General features: G+C 42.7%; 1 protein-coding gene across 3 annotated transcripts; it reads left to right on the top strand.

The window, feature by feature from the left end:
• The first annotated feature begins 82 nt into the window (after positions 1-82).
• On the top strand, positions 83-24,202 carry LOC117150433 (calmodulin-lysine N-methyltransferase). 3 transcript variants are annotated; one of them, XM_033317314.1, is made up of 2 exons: positions 83-516; positions 21,960-24,202. In XM_033317314.1, the coding sequence occupies exon 2, from the start codon at positions 22,021-22,023 to the stop codon at positions 23,233-23,235; it is 1,215 nt and encodes a 404-aa protein (XP_033173205.1). In that variant the 5' UTR covers positions 83-516; positions 21,960-22,020; the 3' UTR covers positions 23,236-24,202. The 3 variants fall into 3 exon arrangements, with proteins under 3 accessions (XP_033173205.1, XP_033173202.1, XP_033173204.1); XM_033317311.1 differs by lacking the exon at positions 83-516 and adding an exon at positions 10,273-10,458; XM_033317313.1 differs by lacking the exon at positions 83-516 and adding an exon at positions 10,273-10,584.
• Positions 24,203-24,585: the final 383 nt, after the last annotated feature.

Genomic DNA, 24,585 nt, shown 5'->3' with positions numbered 1-24,585 from the left:
GTGCACTTGCCTCTTGGGAAGTGCGAGTGCCAACAGAATCTCGACTCGCTTAGTTGCCGCCTCCGGTTCGCACGGTGCAGTTGGTCGGGACCCAGAGACACCGATCCGAATCCCATTCTCATGCGAGCAGGAATCCCTAGTTGTGCGTCAAAGAGCGCCGCCTGAACTCTGAAAATTATTAAGATAATAAACGCGAGCGCCTGCTAAGTGCCTGCGAATGGTTCTTCTCGGCATAAACTTGTTTCTTGTGTAAATAAACGAAGTGCCCGGCGAGCGTTTGAAGTTCTGGCCGGGACCCGGATTCCCCGCGTCGAGTGTGCGGCCAAGCGGATGGATGAAGAGTGTGCGCCCGTCGCTGCGACACCTGCCGTCCATCCTCCTCATCGTTAGCCCGAACCCCATATCACCGCTTCATGCCTTGGGGGCCATTAGCTCGATCATCGGCATTGGAGGCGCACCCAGGTGGTCCTTTGACTGCTTCTAGACGCACTAGATACATTCTTTGTTGACACACAGGTAAGTGCATCCAGACAAGTTGATTTAGTTGGAATCTACTCGTACTACCTGTTGAGTTACAGGGTAAACTAGATTAAAAAGAATGTTACGTCAGTCCGTTTATCTGTCCGTATAAAAGTCAAGATCTCTGGAACTATAAAAGATAGAAGGTTAAGATTAAACATGCAGATCCTAGTTAAGCATACGAATTCCAATTCTTCTTCGAAATATGGCAAAAGAATGTCTTCTTCCATTTTCAAATATCTCTATCTTGCTCTCATATGTAAGTATAGGTATCTGATAGTCGATAGTCGACTTGACAATTCTTGATTTCCTTTTCATTTCCTAAGAATTCAAGCGAAACTAGAAAGAATGCTATAGTCTATAGTACTATATGTATATAGTATACTTCCCCGATTATCAGATACTGGTTACTGAGCTACTGGAAGTGAGAAAGCGAAATTTCATAATTTTTTTTGGAATATCGACAGATATTTGGGACAATGAAAATAAAAGGAGAAAAAATGGGCAAAAAGTTTTTTTGTATCATTAATAATTAATAGAATTTACAAGACTAATAAAAATATGAAAAAATATCAAATCATTTTTGGGGATGTGTCAATTTTGTGCGATTTGTGGGCGTGGCAACATGGGTCAACAAACTTGCGCTGCGTCTTTGTTTCCAGAATCTGTATGCTGAATCTCAAGCTTCTAGCTTTTATAAGTTCCTGAGATCTCGATGTTCACACGGACGGACAGATAGACATGGTCAGATCGTTTCGGCTATTAATCCTGACTAAGAATATATATATAATATATACCTTATATGGTCGGAAACGCTTCGTTCTGCCTGTTACACACTTTTCAACGAGTTACAGGAATAAAAATAAATCTTAATATGGAAACTAAGGCATTAAGTGCAAATACATGCAAAATATAAGGATCTTGGATGAATTCAGCTTACTATATTCATAACTGAGTGAACTGGCGTGGTTAAATACCTTCTCTCAGTGAACTACTAATGCATGTGCAGCCATACTGCACGTGCGTGATATTTTTAAAGACCAAATGCAAATGTCGCTGCAACATTCAAAGTTCAAATCAGCCGCAGACCTTTGACCCGACCTCGCATCACCTCGGGCATCGTGGGTGGCACCGTGTACAGAACTGCCACTTTGTCACATCATCGGAGGTCGAATCATCAATCACCATGGCCGTGGGTGGACTTGCCACGCCCCCTCCCGCGCCACCCGCCCGTCTGCTGTGTGCTTCGCAGTTGCGATTGTCTGCGAAGAGAATTTGTGTAATTGCCAATTGCCGCGGATTTGCTCGATTGCAGAGACCAAATAATATTCAGCATACGCCGTGTGTGCCAAATTAATTGTAATACATTTCGCCGCAGTGCCATGCACACACAGATACACACACATACATATATACAGCATGTATTTATATATATAGACTAGAGAGAATCGCATAACAATAAATCCAAACTGAACATTTGCGCCGCTTTGCACTTTGGAGCACCGAGTTTCTGAGTTGTCTGCGAATTTGCGAGTTTTGCCTTGGCTCTGTGCATGTGTATAAGTATATGTATATGTATATGTATGTATGTGGCTGAAATTGCAATAAGTGCCTGTGTATTTGTTAGCCCGCTCCTCGATGGCTATAAAGTGATTGGAACTCAGAACGGGCGGCTCATTGGACTGATATATTCGGGAATATTCATTGAAGAAGTTAGCGTGTTTTTATTGAATATATACATATTTGAATATTATTGGATTAGTTGTAGTAATTACATAGTATATCAACATATATTGATGATTATTAAAGTGAAGCATTCACTTATTCATTTCAACTAACTAACTCTAAATTTGTTATCAATGAAGCCATGCTATTGTACCAACTTCCGCTTGAGTACTTCTCGCACAACCCTCGTTGTTGTTACTTGAACGTAACACATTACGTATACGTGATGGGCCAACACTTTTCCGACCCTCCCCCATTTCCCTGCCTATGCGTATCCCTTGTCCTTCGGTAGGCTGCAGTGCAGCTACAATTTTTCCCCGGCTGTTGCGACATGTTTTGCATGGCCGAAAAAACAAGTGAACAGGGCCCCGAATAAAAGTTCAAACAGTGTTGCAAACAATTTGCCATAAAACTGAATGCAGAAAGCCAGCGAAGGCAGAGCGGCGAGAAAGGGAACAACGGTGGCCAAAACCCAATCATGTGGCCAGTGGAGGGGGCCACTTACTGGCCCTGCCCCCCTCCCCCTTTGGCTCAACCTTTGCTTGGAGCTTTGAACCTTGGCGCCATTTCGCTGACCGACGCAGCGAGGCGCATAAATTTTCCTTCGTCTTTCGACTGAGAGGAAAAGTGAGCTGGAGGAAAGCCGAGAGGCTGCAGTTCAAAAGACCCGCTTGGCACAGGTTCAGCTGGAACTTTCGTCTTCGCCTCGTTTGAATGCTCATTGCCTGGACTTTGCCACCGCGGCAGCAATGACCTACAAAAGCACTTAAAATTTACGACTTTTCAGGCGATGCTGCCCGAGATGAATGAAGACAAACTGCAGAAATGGCCAAGGAGGAGGTGGTGATTCTACGGGCGATGCCAATCAATTGTTAAAGGAAAAGCGAAAGAAAAGGATGCCGGCTTTATGGAGTCGAATAAAAAAGATGACTATATGTAAACTTATGCAGCATAAGATAATTTTTAAAGCTGGAGATTAATTCAAAAAGGCATAATTCTTACTTCATTTAAAAAAGCTAGACTTATAATCTGACACCCAATTTGAGCAAAGAAGCAGCGAAGGGATGTCTTTTAAAGAGTTCAAATTTAGAAAGCCCTCATAAGCTAATTAGCCAGCATACTCCCTCATGGAATTGGCAGCTAAGTTGCTCCTGGCAACGGACAGCTGACAGCTCGCTGGGAGTTGGAGTTTTCCGAGGCGGCTTGCCAAGCGTGGAAATTCGCGCCGCATGCGTCAAGCTGTTTAATTGCACTTGTGTGCAATTACATTTAAGTACGCAAGTGAAAGGTGGAGTGCACTTTGCTGACAATTAAGCGCACACGCGTGCACAAATGAAGTCCGCCGGGGGAACGGGGCGTATGCGTAATCAAAGAGCACCGACAGCATAGGGCGCAGCCATATCAAGCTGCGTGCGAATATAAATAGCACCAGAAACTCATCTCGGCCAGGAGGTCCCGAATTATTTATACACGTACTCACATTCCTTCGCACTGACTGCACGAGTTTGGCGATTTGCAATTACTTGGCTATTTTGGCAATGGCTTTTGTTCCTCGCCGTCGCTGCGTCTGTGTCTGGCTGCGCTGCTCACTCCTCCGACCGCTTTTCCCCGCTCCATTTTCCCACACCTCTCCCATTTCCCTGCCCAGTTTTCCGCTCGATGGTCCATTGTCTGAGCACGCTTGGCATCGTTCCAAGAGCGCGAAATCGAATGCTTGTGCTCATTACTCATACGCAACGTGGCACTTGGGAGAAGGGAACCGTACAAAAGTTGAATTTCAGGCGAAACACCAAATTGCCAAATTTATGCTGTGTTAAAATAAACTGATTTTCACACATTTGATGTAAATTTTGAGCGGTATAAGTAAGTTTGAACTTTAGCATTTGCGCAACATTAGGTGATTAATATTTACGGCTGCGATTAAATTTGTTATTTATTTATTCAAGTTATTTATGCATAATAATCCCAGGCTTTCTTTCCTCTTTTCTAATCCCCGTAAATTGCCAAATCGAGAGCAAAGTTCCTGAATTCATAATCGTCGAAAGTGTACATAAATAAGCAAATTGCTCGCCAGGCGGCCACTGCAAAAGTTAATTATGCGCAAAGTGAAACCAAATGTTTTGGCTCAAACACCATTGCGAGCGAATGTCGAAAGCAAATTGAATGTAAACCGAGAAAAATGAAACATGATGAACCCGGGTCTGCCATTTAATGGCCAACTGTCCGCTGGCCCAGAGATCTCGAAATAATGTATACAGTATAGATGGAAAATAGAGGATACATAAATCCACGGCTAGATGCTGTCTGGCTGATATAAAAAGTATATATCACAAAGCATTTCGAGTGCGCTGACAATGGCGCTAATGGCAAATGGATAACAAGGGGCCCACACGGACTTATAAACATAAAAATAAATTAATCAATTTCGTGCAGACAACAAAAGCCAAAAATGTGTTTGCATTCTGATGGCGAAACTTTTCCGAAATAAGCCAATGAACTTGGATGGGTGTATAATTTAATGTTTTAAGTTCTGCCAATTCATTTCCAATGAAGAAAAGTAATCAGAAGTTTGTTAAAGAGTTTGATTAATGCTTATCTTTCGCTCAAAACATAGACTAAATGAAACTTGCTGCAACAAATTTAAAAACTGACATGGGAACGAAATAAAAATGAATGTTTCATGTGTAATTCAAGTGTGGAAATGCGCGGAACATTGCCAAATGTTTACTTTAGACTTTATTTATTCTGCGCATATTTTGGCAAACATTTCCCCCATTATTATTATTATTATTGAATATTTCACAATGCAATGGCCCAATGCCCAGCACACCAGTGAAAAATCTGGAGGGGAAAATGTGCGCGAAAACTCGAGCTGCAAAAGTTTATGGCATGAACAGTTTCAATGGGGCGCTCAGCGCCAACAAAATGTTCTAGAGTGCGAGCCGCACTCGAGCACTTCACTTCTCCTGGGGGCGACTGTGGGCGTGGCCGGGGCGGTGGGCGTGGCGGCGAACAGCACTTGAGGAACGGCGCGCGAATTTGTTGCCAACTTTCTGGGCATCGAAATGATGGCATCGCTGGGTGCGCGTTCGAGTGCCCCTGGCTCACTAATTTTCCGCCGCCGCTTGCCGCGCTCAGCATTTTTTACATATTTGCCGATTCGCCGCCCATTTTGCGCATTTATATTATTTATTTTATGCGTCTGGGTGCGGAAATGGGAAAATTGTGAATAGGCGAATTTATAACGATGATTGGGGACCGAATTTGAAACAATCAAGTAGCTCTGATTTGCTAGCTGTGTTACTAAATTGAGTAGTCATTATTATACCAAATCTGTCACTAAACTATCTAGTTAAATGAAAAATAAACTACTTAAGAAATGGTAAAGTGTAATTTTCTGTGCAATGAAATCGTTTCAAATGCCCTGCTCTGACTTTGTCATTCAGGTTTCTATCTATCTATCTATTTATCGCCTGTTCGCGGCAAAGATACTCGGTGATGTATTTTTCAATGAGCACACGACAAATGGCTGTGCACCTCTGCCTTCCCATTTTCCTATGGCTAAGGGGGAAATTCGTGAACCACATTCGCATAATTGTGGCTTGTTCTGCTTTAATGTGTCAATATTGCGGGCGGGCAACGCGGCGTATGCGCAACGCGGACTTCGACTGCGCCTAGCATATGTGCCATTAATTTGAAAGTAATTAAAATGCCTGCGAGTTACTGCAATGCCAATGCAAACAAGAGCGAATATCTTATGTTGAATGCAGCTGAAATCGCGTTGGGCTTACCAGTCAGTCGGCTGCCAAAAGCAGAAAATATACGTCTTGCGTCATCCACTGCACATTGTGTGGCACGGTGTGTGCCAAGTTTTCAAATATAAATAAAGGTTATATGCGAAAGCGAAATGTTTGCCTAGGCGAACGGCAGAAGGCGGCGGCAATTAATGCAAAATAAAATGTAATTATACTGCCCGTTTAAAAATAATCGATTTAATTAAATTCAAAATTGGATCCGCGGCTAATTGAAAGCGCTGTGCGAATCGCAAACCGATGGCGTCTGCCGTTGTTGGGTAATCAGCTACTTAATGCCCAATGTGCTCTCAGCCATTTGGCAGTAATTGTTAGCAAGAAAAATGCCGTAATTAGCAAAAGGCACAGTACGACAAAGCAACGGCTAACAAGAGGGCAACCCGAGTGCCTCACCAACTTTGCAAAGTGTAAACCTGGATTTCAATTCAAGAAGGATGTCCGCTTCTTGTTCAGCGCTGCTTGATAATTGCTAATTAGTACTTCCTTTAGCGTGAATAATAGCTGTGCAGTTAATTAACGCTAATAATAATATGGTTTTTATTTACTTTTTTTATGCTAACAAAACAATCTCTCTGGCAATGCGTATTACTCATTCTTGCAACCTTAAAGTATTACCCAACTTGTGGCACATTGTGATGTTTTGTGTTTATACCCCGACATCCCAATGCATTTTCAACACTTTCTTCATTTCAACTTTTAAGTAACCCATTTAGCAAAACTCCACGCGACATCTCAGGAACCATAAAACCCAGCTTGGCCTGCAGAATGGGTCCCGGATCAGTCTTTCAGCTGACTGAACTTTCCCGCTGAGTGTTAATTACCACCAGCTGAGGAAGAGAGATGGGGCCGAGGCGGAAGTGCATCGGCGAGGACGACAACGAAAACATTTCATGGCACATTATTTTTATTAATAATTATTTCGAATGCAGACCAGACGGGACCGCTTGTACATCAATTTTACATGAGCAGGCAGCTTCCCTTCAGCCGCGAGGGTCGGGATGTGGGCATGGGCATGGGGATTGGGGCTTCTGCGGACTGGGTTCGTCCATGTTCCGGACACTGACAGCGGCCGACGACGTTGACGCAAATCGAAAATGCCAACTGTGTGCGCTGTGTACGAGTATCATTATTTCATTTGGCCCCTTGTGACTTAACTCGGCTGGCAGTTCTCATAACTCGGCTAGCGTGGCACATGGGTTGGTGTTTTGGGTTCCGACTGAGGGAGGGTTCCTGTGCCAGGTCTTAATAAGCCTTCAGGTGCAGCTGCAAATGAGCCGTGAGTTATTTGCACAGCACACAGATAAGTGTAATTGCGGGTTTCTTCGCTGCTTTGCTTTTAAAAATAAACGCAGGTTTTTGGCATCAGGCAAATGGCGAAAATTGGATTACGTAAGCGAACGACAACAAGTTATCCAATGTAAAGTCCCCGCTCTGTCACCCCTGAAATTTGAGCTCTGATGACGCTAATCCGACCCTTATCAATAATGATCCTTGGGGAGCAGCAAGCCGCCAAAAGCCGCTAATGAGAACAATAAATCATGGCATTGGTATGCAGAGTTTCGGCGAAACGAAAGGAAGGAAAGAAGATCCTACCAGGAATTAGGGCTTATCCTGCACTACCAGCCTCCTCCAATTCATGTCCTTTTTTTCCTTTTTGTGCTCGAACCAATCCTAACCCGATTCTGTGTGTGTTTTGATTTGGACGACCTTATCGACTAGCAGCTCGTTCTTTGTCTTGTTTGGGTTGACATTTTCCGTTTATTTCTGTTTTATTTTTCCTGCTGGCAGAAACGGAAAAAAATCAAATGCCAGAGTATGGGAGCTCGGAGGTTTTCCCTGCTTTAGGTGAACACACAAAAGAAAACATTGCACTTCTTTCGAAATCAATTCATACCAGATTAAAAAAGAAGAGTTCAGTCTGTAAGGATTGGAAAAACTATTATGTGGTTTTTATTCAGGAGCTAATGTAACAATTTCTTGTTATTAGTAATAACAGTTTATATTTGTTTATGAAGTCTACTAGTTTCTAATAGTTTATCAAGAAAAAGTACCTTATCGTATTGAAATACAATTTCTCGCAGTGCAGATAACAGTTTTCCCGCAGTGTTCGAAGTTTTGTTCCTTTTTCCGGTTCCGTTGTTTGAAAATTTCTTTTTGTTCCCTCGTTTGTGTTTGTAGTAAAAAGTAACAAATATGCGGCATTCATTTTTTGCTCGCTTCGTGTTTCTGTTTTCAGGCGCGTTGGGTAAAAAGAAAATAAATAAAAATAAGACGCACACAGAGACAAAGATTTCCCAGCCCAAACACACTCATTGATACGAATGCGATGTGTATTAATATAAATAAAGCGAAAAGTAAGAGACGCAACAACAAAGAGAGCGAAAATTGCGAACGACCAAAAAACTTGGGTGCCTCCCTCCCTCCGCCATGCCTTTCGGCCACCCACAAGATTTTCCGCCCACATCCCCGCGCTTTTCCGCACCCCCTCGATTTTCACTTAGCACGCCTGGTTGTCTGGTCTGCCGGCGTCGGCGTCGCGTCGCTGCCTGGCGTTTTATTGTTTTCCGTTTTCCACGCTCATCGCTCGACGCTTTCCCGACGCCCACAAGCGTGTTCACCTTCTTTTTTATGAATGAACGCGAATTTTCTAGCCAGCGGCAAGAACAAAAACAAGCCAACCGTTTGGACGCGTGAAATGTGCAAATGGAAAATCATTTAAAGGCAACAAAAGCCAAGTAACGCGCAAGAATTTGGCCAAGAAAGAGAGACGTCAACACGTCAGAAGAAGCCCACGCAATCTCGACCCACCCCTTTCGCTTTTCCATTTCCCTAATTTGAGCCGGCCTTTCTCACAGCCATTAGCAGATAAGCTAGAATTGGTAACAAGATGTGCATCACTACAGTTTCAGCCTCGATTCTGTGGATTTCGCGGGAATGAGGTTAAGTAAAAGCTGATTTTCCAAGAGCTGAGCTGCGACTTAGTTGTTTGAGATATGTTTGAAATACATAAATATTAACCAGAGAAAATAAGCCCAGTTCGGTGACCCACTTCTAACCGGAGTGATTCGGATTTGTTGAGAAAACAAATAGGATCGTTTATAGGAACCGAACCCGGTCCTTCAATAAATAGGATTCTGTTCAAGAAATTATGTAACTATTTGTTTAGTGTTGACAAACTCGAAATATTTTGGGTAATGTGTATCTATAACATTTAGCGCAAATCTGCTTAGAGAAGAAAATATAATCTTGTATTGTTTAAGCAAAGGGTCATATTTATTGCTCATTTAATAATCCTGTTCATTTGCCCAAGTTTAACCAATAATATCTTATCCTTATCGTAGACATCTTCCATCTCTTTTGACAGTGTACAATTAATGCACCCATATTTACTTATATTATGAATGACATGCGTGCGGAATGCTAAAGAAAATAAATTTAAAGCATTAAAGTACAGCATTAAGTACATTAAAATTTATTAAAGAAACACAAGCGAATAAGAGTCAAATAATTTAATTTTTCTCTTTTCATAGAACGCAATTATTATGTACACTTCTGTTAGAATATCTTATAAACGTTATATCTTATTATGAAGAATGAGAATAACTAGGGATTTATTGTTATTTAAAAAAAGACCCTGGTGCGAACCAAACCCTTTTTAAAGCGTGTTGGCGAACCGGTTCGCAAACCGGAAATCCTTCAATCGTTAACGTTCGAACCCCGAACCGAACCAGAATTAAAATGATACGGTTTCACAGCTGATTTGGATAAATTTATCTTCAGCGTTTAAAAAAATTAAATTCCCAAATTACAAATTATAATCCTCTGCTTTCGTTTACTTTCTACCCAAAATTAATTCTTATAATTTGCTGAAAAATAGACAAAGTCCTGGTCGCAACCGCAAGTGTGTGGCTTAAATAGTTTTATAAGCCTTTGTAATGGCATGCACCGTGGCTGTAACCGCGTCGACCCCCTTAACCTCTTAACCCCCGGCTGTTTGCTTGTTTTATTTCGCTTATAGCGCGTTACATCTTTGTCTTAATTTTTAGTGATAAGCCAGCGGAACCTCCCGCTCCCCTTGAAGGCCGTCACCCCATCCACACACCACCCACCACCCACACTCGCAACACGTTCGATGAGATTCGTCATGCCAGCCAACTCGAACATGTTCGATGCGACCGAGCTACTTGGATTTTCGGACATGGATTTTGGGCTCAGTTTGTCGTCGTCGCTCATACGCAACGTTGGCCGGGCGGAAAACACGAGTTTAATTGAATTTCATTGAGTTTGTTGCTACTTTCGCGGCGAGTGCTGCGGGAAAATATTTGTGTGTGGCTTTTAATATTGTTGGAAGAAATCATCAAAGGAAAATAGCTAAAATGCCAAGCATTTTGTGAATGAAAAGGTACAACAGAAATGATTAAATATGTGTTAAGTGACGAGTATTAAATAAATGTATCAAGAGAACACATATCTTAAGCACTTGGAGGTTTGCATCGACTCAACTGCCTCGCCGAGAGCGTTTTGACTGGTAAATGACTTTTGAAATCTTTTTTGTAAACATTTTTCAATGCAAATGTAAGTTTCGGTGCGTTTTGTTGTTCATTCAGTTTTCGATATTTTACGAACTGCAAGTTGATTTGTTTTGATGTGTATACACAAACGAAAAAGCAAAAAATCTCTCTGCCTGGCAACCGAAAAAATGGATTTTGATTTTTGAATATTTCCGAAGATAAGTTGGATCTTATCTCAATCGCACGCATTCCGCCCTGCTATCAATCGCAAGCCAAACATAGTATAACTTATCTAACGCCCGTTGACTTTTGACTAAGCTGCACAGAAGGTCGCCGTGGTAAAAGTAAATATTATTTCTCTGCAAAGTTCTCAGCTGCCGGAAGTGGAAACTAGCCAGCCTTTGTTTTGCTGACTGTTAGCCGAAGTCCTCGCAAAGGTCAACGCTAGGGTTAATACTTGCCAAAAGTTGCATCCAAAAGTTCGTTTCGTCAGAGCTTGCCAGTCAAATGAATTTCGAGAGGGATCTCTGGGGCTATTGAAAAGCAGCAAAGCGGAAAGGATATTTTTGCAAAGCCCTAATACCTTGGACAAAAGGTTCATAAAGGACACGAGTAGTTTTCTGTTTCCGTTTTTAATCAGTTTTGAGTATTATTAAATTTATATTCGTAGAAAAGGTAATGACAAAATTCCGAAAAGTGTATGTTTTCCGCTCAATTCGTTTGCAATACTCAGAAAATAATTCTAAGCTGGTTCAGAGTTTAATTGAGCTTAGATCAATCCCAATTGCAATTCCCTTTCGCCTTGCCAATCCGCAATTCTATTTGTCAATCGCTTTCAATTACATTTAATTTACGCCCAGTGACTCGCCGGCATTTCCCATTCGGTCAAGTTTTCCCCTGAAACTCCTCGGCTTTTCCATTTTCCGTCGCTTTCTGGGCTACTTGCTTTATGTACTCCTTGAACTTGAGTTTGGCCACGCGTTGCGTCTGTAGTTCCCCACTTTATGGCCTAATTAAAGTCAAAGTCGCATTAAATTTTCTGTTTGCCATAAAAACGCTGCTGGGATGCGACAGCGTTTGATATTTATTCGCTTTAAAGTTCGGGAGCGACATAAAAAATGTCTGTTGACGATGAGGCGAACACTTGAAGTAGATTTATGGCCCCGATTTATTGATGATGATATTGGCAAATGAGCCGTGATTGAGAGCTGAATCGACTGAATGGGGGAGGGGGTGACAGGGTCCTGCCAGAATGCCAAACAATTGGGCCGATCCACATGCACGTGCTCATACCTCGTCCTTGTGCCTTGGCCATCCTGCATCCTCCCACTCATCTGCAAACGGCACTAATGTCACGCTGATGAGTATTAATTGAGTAGCGCTTATACACACTCGCACACACGGCTTGTGGCACAGTAGCCAGTATCCATCGCCTCGTGGCCATAAATCTAACACACACCCGATGCCCCTGCATCACTCCTGTCCACGGATTGGGGCACAAGGCAGAGCCGCCGCAGTCGCCAAAAACACTCTCATTTATACACAGATGGCACACGGTCACATGTCGAAAGTTGCGCCTTTCGCCGAAGTGCACTGAGCGAAAAAATGTAGCACAGCAAGTTAGTGTCTAGAAATGAGAATTTATTTATTTGAACTACAAACTCGCAACATAGCACAATTTTTGGCTTACCTACTTTTAAGTCCAACTAATTTCATGCCCTTAAATTCTAGAGCATACGTTATATAAGCTCCGTTTTGATCGAAGTGGACTTCATAATTTTATCTACACTAAAAATCGCTTGCCTTTTTAATTAAGCACTATCGAGCTGACTTGTTCGATTTGTACATAATCAGTTAGTGAACCATTCGAGTGAGCAGTTCAAAAAGGGTTTATCATGCCTACTGACCGCATTTTCATAACATTTCCGATTAAAGAGATTGTATATGTGCTTTTTTACATGGCTCATTGGCAAAGTTCTATTGTTTTTGTGGAACCGAAATCTTTATCGCATACGTGTAAATGGTTATCTTCTGCGTTTGATAATATTCAATGATTTTGACCTTTGTGATTTCGGTGCGTCATGTATCCAAAAACATAATTTTTATCACTTCCATACGATAAACATTTTTGAGTAATTGTTACATATATTATTTAATTATAATACTATTCATAAATTAAATATTACTATACATGAATGATGCCTGCATTGCAATAACAAATCTATAAGACTTTATAATGCTAACAATCATAACCTTCATACCCTCCGAGGCACCAAAGGGCTCATCTGATGAACTCGGACTTTGTGTTTGGCTACCATCTGAAATCCGAATTTCCTGGAATTTCCCAGTGCATTTTCTTGGCTCGATGCCTGGGGCAGATGGTTTCGTGACTTGGGCTGACCATGTTTCGCTTCTGAGCGGAGTGAGAGCGTCTGTGCATGTGAGCTGGCCATTGTCCTGACGGTCCTGCCTCACGAGTCCTTTGTGTGGCTGCCTCCCACCTCCTCCGTGCCGCAGCACACATGTGGGGCTTTGCGTTTCCCTTGGCTTTTCCTAGCCCCCAACCCCGCACCCATCCCCCTCCCTGCCATTCGAAGGCAAACAATTAGTGCGGATTGTTGTTGCGCTGTTATCGTTGCGTGTGTGAGTTGCTGTGTTTAAACAGTTGGCGTCAAAATTATAATTAAAACGTGCATCAAAGTCGTGAGCGGCAGCACAGCATGTCACAATTTGTTATTGTTGCAGCCGCAGGGCTTTTAGAAAATTTTGTGATTTATCGGCAAATTCGGAAAAGTCCCCCCCTATTGCCCAATCCTCCTCCTTCCCCTACCCGCTTCCCACTTGACAGCGCGTCCTTGCAGCTTAATTGAATTTTTATTGCCAAGTTTGCATAATGTGAGCCTCTCTGCGTGAGGGCCCCGACATCCGGAGAATCTGGCGGATACGTAATCCTGCGGCATTACGCACACGCCGCGTCAGCACGAAAATTTCCCCCAATGCAGTGACCCATTAAGCTGTGATAAGCAACTGCCACAACAGCAACTGCAACTGCAACTGCAGTGGCGACCGCAAAACAAAAAATACAGAAAAATATGAGGGGCTGGCCAAAGGGGAGCGCAGCGGTGGCAGGACGTGTAATAATCAACTAACGAACTAACCAACTATTTTCGCTGCAGTTGGCCGTGATTTGGCGATAAGCTCGCTTTTCTGCGGCTACCCTTTCCGCCGAAACGGGCATATTAGGCAGGTAATAGTTTGGCATAAAATTCTATTCATAAAGAAAATATTGGTTAACGTTTAAGCTGCAGCCTAAGATTTTGCTCATATGTATAACTAAGTATAGTAAGAGCAAATAACGCTTGTTAGCAAATAATATGAACACCGAAGATTGCTATAAATACATAAACCTTATTTTCACTTACCAAAAAAGGTGAAAGAAAAATATTCTTCCATTTTGGGAAAACAGAATCTCTGATGCCACCACTCGAACTTATGCATATTTTTCAATTTTCGATGCGGAGCCACTCGAGTTTGCATACTCAAGAGAGTGTCATCAACATATCTGGCGAAAATCGCAGAGTAAATAAATTTCTTGAGCCTCGAGAGGCTGAGATGAAAGTGATTTAGATAGCAGTAGGACTTCGATTCAGTCGGAATTAGCTTTTGGAGTGACTCGGGGTATGCAGCAGTCTGTCAGTCCGTCAGTCCTTCAGTTTGTCCCTCAGTTAGTCAACCCATCAGTCAGTTAAGTTTTGCCCTGAGGGCACTTGGCAAAAAACGGAGAAAACAAATTCAAAAAAAAGTTGCATGCGTCAAGCTGATTTTTCATTCATTGCAGCTAGGGGCATTGTGTTTTCCAGCTGCCCCCCGCGACTTTTGACATGGACACGCGATTCAGGGCTTCGCATGGGCACCCGACTCTCATGTGTCAAAGTTCATTAGAAAACATCCTGCGCTTATATGCATTTTCATATTTTTCATTCTACACGTATTTTGCACAACAAAAAACAGGCGGGCAGAATATAAATTGAATTGAAATTGTGCAATGAAAGGGCTCAGCAGCCAACCTCAATGGGCAGAGATTCTGAATTGTGATTTGATTTATGAAAAAGGCACTTACTTTTGTTTTTGCCAGCACATATATATGTACACATATATAATACCTATATGTTTTTCCAATTGAGAGATTTATGGCAAAAGGGGCCAATGTTGGTTGTTTGTCCGATGGAATACGTAAAGCTGCATAGATGGATGACTATTTGAACTAATACAGATACCCATTATGATTGCCTTACCATGATTGATTTTACCTTGTCCTTTTTAACAAAGAGAAAATATTAAACAAATTAAAGATCGTGCTTACGTCTTTAAAAAGGTCATTTGAATCAATTCTGTATTTTATTCCAGTCTGTAGAAGCAGTTGCCTTATTAAGGCTAAACCAATAGAAATAATTTATGGTTAATATCACCATTAAGCCAGCCGATTACCTTCAAATTATCGCTGACAGCAGAAGTGATTTTCTATTAATAGACAATTTTCGTGATTTATATTACTGCCACCAGCAAATGAATTACAATGTCAGCATGGAAGTCAGAATCAGCCGAATTGAAGACTCATTCATAACATATGAGTTAACTGAGTTAACCAACTTGACTGTCACTCACAGCAGAGATAAGCCCGGCCAGTCAATCATTTGTCAATAAACCGGAGCAGCAGCAGGTTTGCTTGGCAAACATATTTTCAGTTAAAGTAACAGTTTATGCCACTCCAGTGGTCAATTGGTTATCTGAATGCGACCCCTCGTTCGACGTTTACTTTGGCCAATTCCCCGGATTCCACTCCACGGCGGAGCACTCCTCGTGGAGGCTGTGCGTGCGGCCAGTGGAGCGTGCGTGCCTTTCCAGCTGAGCGATGAAAGCATTTAGGCAGGCTCTGGTTGCCTCGCTAACACACTACCACATGCTCCCACTCCCATTCCCCGCCAGACACATCCCTGCCGCTGCTCTTGGTCCTCGTCGAAACACAGCTTTATTCGGCAAAGGACCACTTATGTGGCACGCAGAGGAAGTCCCCGCTTCAACATTGGCATCCTTTGGCCTACCCAAGTGCGACAGTATAGTATTAAGCGGGGTCAAAATTATGGGGTATCGAATGCCTGATACCTAGCAATGGGCGAATATGATGAATAAACTATCACAAACTTATCTTATATCTTATAACCCAGTATGTAAGTTTCTTACGATTTCAATTGTTTATCATTAATCATTTCATTGTAAACATACTTTCATTTTCGTTATAACCGAATTTAAATTTAAATTATATCTAAAATCTTCGATTTGTTAATCTTAATTTTGAAGCAAATTGCGGCTTTTGGGTCAACCTAAAATGTCTTGTTTAGTTAGTCCTCCAAAATGAGCTCCTTTTCCAAGGTAAACAAATCGTCATTACGAGGACTGTCGTCCACAGTGATTAGTGTATTTACCTTTGACCCATTAAGGGAAGGTACCATTTCCAGCAGACACTGAGCATGCTCTCCGTTCCTCGGAGCAGGCCACACACACATACATATGCAGAACTTTAACCAGATTCCCAACCCCAGTTGAGCATAGACACACGTCACATTTTTGCCTGGCTGCCGGCATATGATGCACCTGAGGCAGATACCTGGCGGGCAACCCTCCCACTAGCCACGCCCCCTCTGGGAACTATTTATAGAGTGAGCAGAGTGTCCTGTACCATGTTAGCATGTGCCACGTCCATGTCGCTGTGCTCGTGGCAGTTGTTTGTTTAGCTGATTTATAGCCAAGACTCGCCAACGAAATATTGATAAAATTTGTAATAGTTTATTTGAAAAACAATCGGTATACCGAATGTTTATTTAATTTGGTAAAAAAATAGAAAAGTGTGAGTTTTAAATGCTGTTCTTAGAGTTCGAAAATAGTGCTCATACAAACATGTAAATGATTAATATTGACAACAATTCAAATGAGATATTATTCATATATATATCCATCGAGCATTTGTAACATACTGAGTCAGAGTGTTTTCAAAATATAATCCCATTTAACTAATGCAATGAAAAAATGATTAAACTTATTATTATTATTAAGTTGAACTTCCACAAACTCCAGCCATCTCTGTGCCTCATCCTTTGGCGAGAAGGGAGCTCCAGACATTTGACTGAGTTGCCAGTTGAAGCGAGAGTTGTCTCCATGACAATGTGTGTACGTTTGCCACACAGCCATGTGTGCACACTGTACATGCGGATATAGCCAGAGCTACAAGCATACACACATATGGAATACACGGTCTGTTTGTACTCGCTGTGTTGGCCAACTTATGTGAGCCCTGTTTGTGTGCATGTTTATGGCGCAAACTATTTGTCTGTTTATTTATTGATGCGTCTATTTATTTTTGTTTGTGAATGAAACAAGACGTTGGCGGAATTCAATTTTCCAGTTTTGGGCTTTTGCTAAATATGATTTGCTGTCTTTCGCTATTAAATTGTGTTCCCTAATTGCTCCAGTGGCTTCTACCCATTTGGGTGTCCTTTCTGGCTGGATTAACTGGAAACTCAGTCGTCTTTTCTTTTACATTTACATTTTTCCATGGATTTGTTATGTTAATGCCAGCTGCTAACGATGTACTGTGTCCTTGGTCCTTGATAACAAGGTTGTTTCTTGTTTCTGGTGCTTGTTATCAAGGCGTTGGTTGGTCCTCTTTTTTTTTTTTAATGTGGCGCCTGCCAAAAATGTCTGTCGTCGCTTGTGATGATTAAGAGCCTGGCAATGTGCTGGAAAATATTACATCTATGGCACTTGCTCCGAAAACAAAGGAGAGAGATATTAAATCGACTTGACCCCCCTAGCAGACTCCCCGGGGGGGTCAATTTCCCAAGTAGATAATATAGTTTTCGCCAGATCCCTGGCTGGCTGCTTCCTCCTCTGGGAAAGTCGAACCCTCCAAAGATCCTTTTGCCCATTTGCAAGTTGGCGACTTTCCTTTCGGTTGCTTCTACAAAATGTTTTACATATTTGCGCTTTTTGCATGTGCACACAAGAAAATTGTGTTGTCATATGAGGGGGAAAGCGGGTTTGGGAGAGTTAGCATACGGTCTTGGCAAAATATGTAAATTTTCCAGCTGTACGTGGCTTAAATTGTTATCACAATTTCCGAATAATTTGCAAAATGCCAAATACTCAAAAAAACATCAAAAATGTCGGGAAGGCAATCCCAGATGCTAAAATCCTAAATTTAGGAAAGAAGGGATAATAAGTATGAAATACGTTCGCTGGATTATTCATTCCAAGCTAGCTCTCTAAAAGGATTTATATACTCAGGTACAATACAGGGGCTTATCGAGAGCCTTTCTGTGTCAGGTCCTGGGGAAAATTAAATGAATTTCACCATAAACTCCCAGTAAATCGAATCAATAAACCACTTGGATCGAATTTCCCAACCAAAACACGGTGCGGCATTCTGGGAACTCACCGAACAGTGTTAGCCAGTCATTACTTTCCGGCGTAATCACATTATTTGTGCAGTGTAGTGCAGCATATCGGGAATTCCCCTTGAACTTTTCGTGAATGTCACGAGCTGGCGGTGCGGTTCGCTCACCTCGACAGCCAGTTTCCCCAGCTTTCCCAGCTCCTCGAACCCCCGATTCCCAAAGTGCCATTACCACCCACTGAACACTGACAACCTTTTCCCCGGCGTCAAATATTATTTTAGCCAAACCCCAGAAAGCGGCAAAGCGAGTGAGTGACAGGCAATAAAAAAATGGGAGGCGACACTCGGCCAGGCCACTTCCGGCCGAGCCGGAAATGTTTCTGGACACCAGGAGTGCGGGTTTGGGGGGTGGCCGGGTGGCCGGGTGGACCGAAGGCCGAAGCCGTGTGCTATGCAAATAATTTAATTAATATTTTATTCGGACACCCGACAACCGGCCGGGCGGAAGAAAATTGGATTTTTATTTACATTTTTGCACTTACTTGAACCCGCCCGAGGATTCTGAATGGGACTGAGGAATGGGCATTGAATGGGGGAGAAGTGCACAATAAAACCAGATGCGAACGTAAATTAAATCCCAACCTCTTTGCATACAAAGATGTACATACATGCATACTGGCTGAGATGCGTTGGCATTGGCCTGCAGTCAAAATTGGGAGAATATCGAAAAAAGCTCAGGCGAAATCAACTTACGCTTGTAAACAGTAAACAAATCGGGGCATATATATCAGCAGAGATAGCTAGACAGTTAGTTGCTCGTAAATCGGTGGGGATTATGTGCGCTAATAAAAGTTTAAGACGCTCGAGAAAAATATGTACATATATGTGCGCGGAGCAGGCGTTTGAAAAGTTTCGACGATTACGCATACGCCCTGTGCGCCGAAGGTAATTACTGCGTACAGAGCGGATTAATGATGATGATTAATGGTTGAGCTAGCCGACTGAAAAGCAGTTCTCATTTATGATTTTTGCTAATAGCTGTGTTGGCCAGAACGAAAGTTGCACAATACATATGTATAGCCTCTTTGAAATGCTCAGTTCTGCATTAATGAATATCAAAATCTATTTAGGCAGTTGGACGAAATCTTTTAAGTATACCTTATCACCTGCTCACAAAATATTCCTCTTATCTTAATTGATATTTTAAATTCTCCGGGTGTCAGTCACAATTTAATTTGACTGTGCTATCTGTTAACTCTTTTTTTCACAGCTGGGCTCTTTGTCGAGCGTTTGTTTGTCTATTTGTCTGTGTGCCCAGAAGTCATGTGTCTGTTGACACTTCTTCCCAAGGTCAGAGTCGAAATAATAATCATAAAAAATACCCGCACAAGAACATAAAATGAGACGCTGAGCAAATTTCGGTGACAGTAGATTGCAATAAATAATAAATTATAGGAGTTAATGCGAGCAATGAGCGCGGCGAGCGTCGCGTATCCATCACATGGATGCGGCTATATACCACGGCAGTGTGTCCAATAAGGTCTCGCGTGATCCGCCACATTGTTGGAAATTCAGGGGGGAGGGGCTGAGGAAAAGCTGAGGAAAAGCGAACAACAGCCGTGGAAAGGGGCAGCTCCTTCGCAGGTTTCTGCCACAAGCGTTGCCAACACGCACGTCAGTCATTCCGCTTACTTCTGAGTTTCTCCGAGTTTTCCAACCCACTGCTCGCCTTTTCCCTCCTGCAACTGCAAGTGGTAAGTGAAAAACCTTTTTCTTCGCTCATTGTTCTGTCAACTTTTTGCCAGTTCTCAAGTGATTGAATTGAATTGGATTGGATAAATTTGCCAGAGTAAAAACTTTAAATTTACAATGATTGAAGAAACCGCCATTGTCGATATTGTGCTTGCAATTAAACTACGGAAAAGTGATTTTTCCCATTTCGAAAAATGTTAAGCTTATCGCTGGCGAGCCTCGTGTGAAGTTTTCCAGGCAGCTTGGTTTTTGAGCATTATGTAAACATTGTCGGCTTTTATCGCCGGACTTTAAAGTTCGCTGGGAGTTTTAGCGGAAAACTTTTGGCCATAGGCGAAGATGCGGGCTTATGTCTGTAATGGATGCTGTTCAATATTCATGTTCCACCCTTTCGGCAAATGCAAATCAATACTTCTTAAGCCCGGAAAAGTTTTATTGGGCCAGCAATCAGGTTTCTGGCGGAAGGGTTCTCTGTAGTTTGGGGCAACTTCTTCAAAGTTGCTAATGTTTGATAAGGAATGAATGCAGAACACTGGGTGAAATGGCAAGGATTTGGGAATTTGAATCGTTTTGGTGGTTTTATTTTAAATTTTAGAATATATTAATAGCATGATTTGATAATTTTTGCTTAAATTTATAAATTTAAGTTTATACAATATTATTACTTAATCAATTATTCATAACCTAACAAAAAAAGGATAATAAGCACGATATACCTTTCACTAAAAAAGTATTTAAAAAACGTTTTTTTTTTAGTCCGCCCCATGATTTACTCCCTAAATGAGATTTAAACACACAAAACTCATTAGCTGCACTGCTAGTGCATTTTGATTAAAATTGAAACATAAACGCCGAGTATTTGTCCACCTGCAACCGGCGTATCAACTTGTCAAGCTGTCAATATTTGGATTCGCAATTATTAACGCATTTTGCGGTGGCAGCAGAATAAATGAATTTCTGAAACAGCTCAGGGCAAAGCCAGCCACGGCACACAGTGCGTATTATTAATGCGAGTGCCCGCGGCTAATAATTATTAGCCATTACAATCGGATGCATAAGTAAAAACACACACATAGCGGCAATCTGTCATACTTATGTGTGTTTAAGCTGTTTATCAATTAATTCCGTTTGCCAACGACCTACACATACAATTTGTGTTTGTTTACGCATAGCTGGATTTTAACCCCAGACTCTTTCGGAGAATCCATTGCACCCCAATTACCCCAAAATGCCATAGACAAACACGAAGATTCTTTGAATTCCCGTTGCTCAGCCAGTGATTACGATAAATTCCGGGGCAGGTGTCATTGGTCAGGCGAGAACCACCCACCCATAACCCATAACCCAATGGCCAGGTGTGCGGGAGAATGGAAGCCGAACGCCTTCTCTTATCACCGATAAACACCATATGCCCGTGGGAAGTGGAAAGTGGGAGATGGGAAATGGGTGATGCGCTGGCCATTTTTGCTGGAAAAACTCCCAGCTGGTCAGTTCTGCACTTTAACGTCAGCATAATTAACAATTTTCTACGGGCTGTAAATTTTTCCAAGCTCTGTGAATTCATACACACAAGGCCAATCAGAAAATTCTAAAATACACACAGTGAAAATGTGCAGCAATCAAAGCAATAAAGGCCGAGACAGCCCATACGCAAAAATACTGGGTATTATCTGAAACTTTGGGAATTGTTATATAAAGACAGGGTAATTGAATATTGTTCTAATACTCTAACAAACTTTATTTTAAATGAATATAGTTGCTGATTTAACTAACTGAATTTTATACAAATACCTGCAAATTCGTTTGGCTTCTAATATTTTTGCACTACATCTGCAAATTGCCCAATAATAACACAGTGAAACAAAGTCGAAACCTTGCTTTTTTACGAAAAATATTGTTCATAAAATATATATGTGCTGGCAAAAGTATACATATACTGACAGACTTCTTGCCGACATCAGTGTGGGCAAAGATTTTGCTTTGGATTTTCGCGCTAGGTATAATTTGTTTTATTTTTATGGTCGGATAATTTGCATTTTTAATGCCATTAAAAACTCATAATTGGAAAATAATGGGCCTGAAAGAGGGCGGTCCGAAGCAGAGTGGAAAATCGAATGGAGGGGGGAAAACTTTTTGAAAACTTGGACTAATTTCGTTACTCTGTCTCCCTTTTATCTTTGCCTATTGCAGGGCGGAAAATGGAAAACTGAGAAGTGACAGCGAGAGTGAATCAAACAAGGCCCGAAGTAAGATGTCAGCAGCTTTAGTACAGAAGGCGACGGAAACTCAACTCGATCAGTCACCGGAAGTGGGTGTGGCACAGTTGGCAACCATATCGTTGCTACTGCAGTACGACATTGACAACACACTGAATGCGCTCAAGGAGCACAAGAAGATGACGCTGGACGCTCGATTGGGCGGCGAGGTGGCCGCCGCAGTCAACAATAACCAGGACAAGGACATCAACCGGAATCTGCCGGAGCAGACCGAACTGGAGGAGGTTCTGCGTCTCAAGAGCGGCGAGAACGGCTTCATGCCGCCCACTCCGCCGGCGACGCCCAACCTGCAGAGCACTGCCCAGAAGCGCTGGAAGATCCTGGCCAAGGTGCTGCGCAAGGACTCCGAGGAGACGGTGTCCTCGTCCAGCGATGAGTTCGCCGAGGAGCAAACTGCATCCGTGCGGCGCTTCAAGAGCTTCGATCTGCTCCGCCAGGACAGCTTCGAGGATCACGTGAGTCTGAAGTGCTTGGGCAAGACGGAGAACTGGTACAAGTACCGCATGCAGCTGGAGAACGAGTCGGAGTACTCGGTGAACATCCACCACATGGAGCGCCAGCTGACCGCCAGTGATCTGATGGGCTTCAATAACACGGGCAACATATGCGTTTGGCCCTCGGAGGAGGCGTTGACCGCGCTGGTCCTCTCGGAGGTGGCTTCATATCGAGGCAAGTGGATCCTGGAACTCGGTGGCGGATTCACCTCCCTGGCTGGCCTCATGCTGGCCAAGTATGCCACTCCGTATGCCGTTCACCTGACCGATGGCAATGAGATATCGGTGGAGAACGTGCGGAAAACCGTTTGCCTCAATGAGCTGAGCTGCTATACCAAGTGCTCGGTTCTGAAATGGCAGGAAAAGTCTGCCCGATCGCCAGCAGAGCAGGCCAAGTTCGACTTCATCCTGTGCGCCGACTGCCTGTTCTTCGACGAGGCCCGATCCGCCCTGGTGGACACCATCTGGTACTATCTGGCGCCCGAGGGATCGGCCCTGATCATGGCTCCTCGTCGCGGGCGCACCTTGAGCGTTTTCCAGGACGAGTGCGTGGCCAGGGGCTTCCGCGTGGAGTTGGCCACTCGCTATAACGAGACCATCTGGCAGCGGCATCTCCAGCTGAAGGCGGACTCCGCCCTCTACGACGAGGACCTCCACTACCCGTTGCTCCTGCGGCTGCGCAAGAGCCACAGCTAGGAGATCGAAGGGGTTAGGACTTAATGGGAAGCCACTTGGCTGCAGTAGGTGCAATTATACTTAGTCAATGTTTTAGTTGATAGCAAGCAAATTCCAGTTTACACCTTAAACAATGATGAGGCCAGCAGCGGGAATCGAAATTCACCGCTGGTCTCGCCGGACAAAAAGAAATTCCTTCCACACTGAAGAAAAATGTAGCAAGTCGAACTCGTTAGACTGGTGCTAGAAATATATGAAAAAATCTATATGATTATAAATGTATTCGGTTTAATGAACACAATAGCTTTCAAACAAAGAGTTTAATTTCTATTTGCGAGAGTAAAGTAAATTAATCAACGTAAAAATGAATAATTCTTAATTACTGAAATATGTTTTGTTTGTAACTCACTCGTTGAGGGCGTATGTGAATCCCTTGTTCGTTTGAAAGTCCTCTTGGGACTTCTGCAACCATATCTAAAATACTCAATGTGAATGTTAATGAATACAATGGTACATATTCACCGCTTAAAAGCACCAGTCTAGTGATCACCTTTAGCTCGTAGTTCACTGTTAAGTTGTGTAACAAAAAATTCCTTTGATATGTTAATTTGATTTCCGCTGATTCCACAAGTTTTGTAACGTTTTTTTTACAAATACTCCTCGTTATGTATATGTAGTTACCTCTATGTATGTTACACACCCAACACCCTCCACCCACCACCCACACCCACACCCACACACAAGTATTATTTAAATTTAACGTGTACGCTGAATAGCATACTTTTTGGCTGCTTTCGTAGAAGGGCAGAGAGCACCGTCAACTGGAAAAAGGAAAACGGACGTCGGTTCCCGGAAACCGCACACAAAGCAGCAGCGCTCGACCAATTAATTAATAGTTAACTAAACTTAGTGTACTGTAATTACCTAGAGCATGTGCTAATGGTTATATGATGATGATGAGATAAATACAGTATCGAAATGCCACATATGCGCCCTGTTTTACTGCCTCGGAAGGGCCTGGCAATGGCGCATTGCAATGATGTCAATGGCAATCGTCATCCGCAAACATATTGTCAGCGTTATTAGCTAGCTGTTCATTAAACCGATTAAACCGATGTGGTTTGGGATCGAGGAGGCAGCCAAGGAAACCGGCGGCAATCAGGCGCTTTTTTATTGCGACTGCCACAGTGGCTAGGCAATTACTTTAACTGTGTAGGGGTCCAGAAATTAGGGGATCACGTCAGCAATGAGACGGTGGTACCCACCGATGATACCCTGAAAGAAAGGGGGATACTTTACACCCTCAGCATGATTTTTATTTCAAAAGTGTAAAACACTAGCAGCTAAAAGTGAGTAGAGTCCTTAACAATT

This window comes from Drosophila mauritiana, chromosome 2L (assembly GCF_004382145.1).
Source record: "Drosophila mauritiana strain mau12 chromosome 2L, ASM438214v1, whole genome shotgun sequence".
NCBI classification, from domain to species: Eukaryota; Metazoa; Arthropoda; class Insecta; order Diptera; family Drosophilidae; genus Drosophila; species Drosophila mauritiana.
This window is presented reverse-complemented; position numbering and strand designations above follow the sequence as displayed.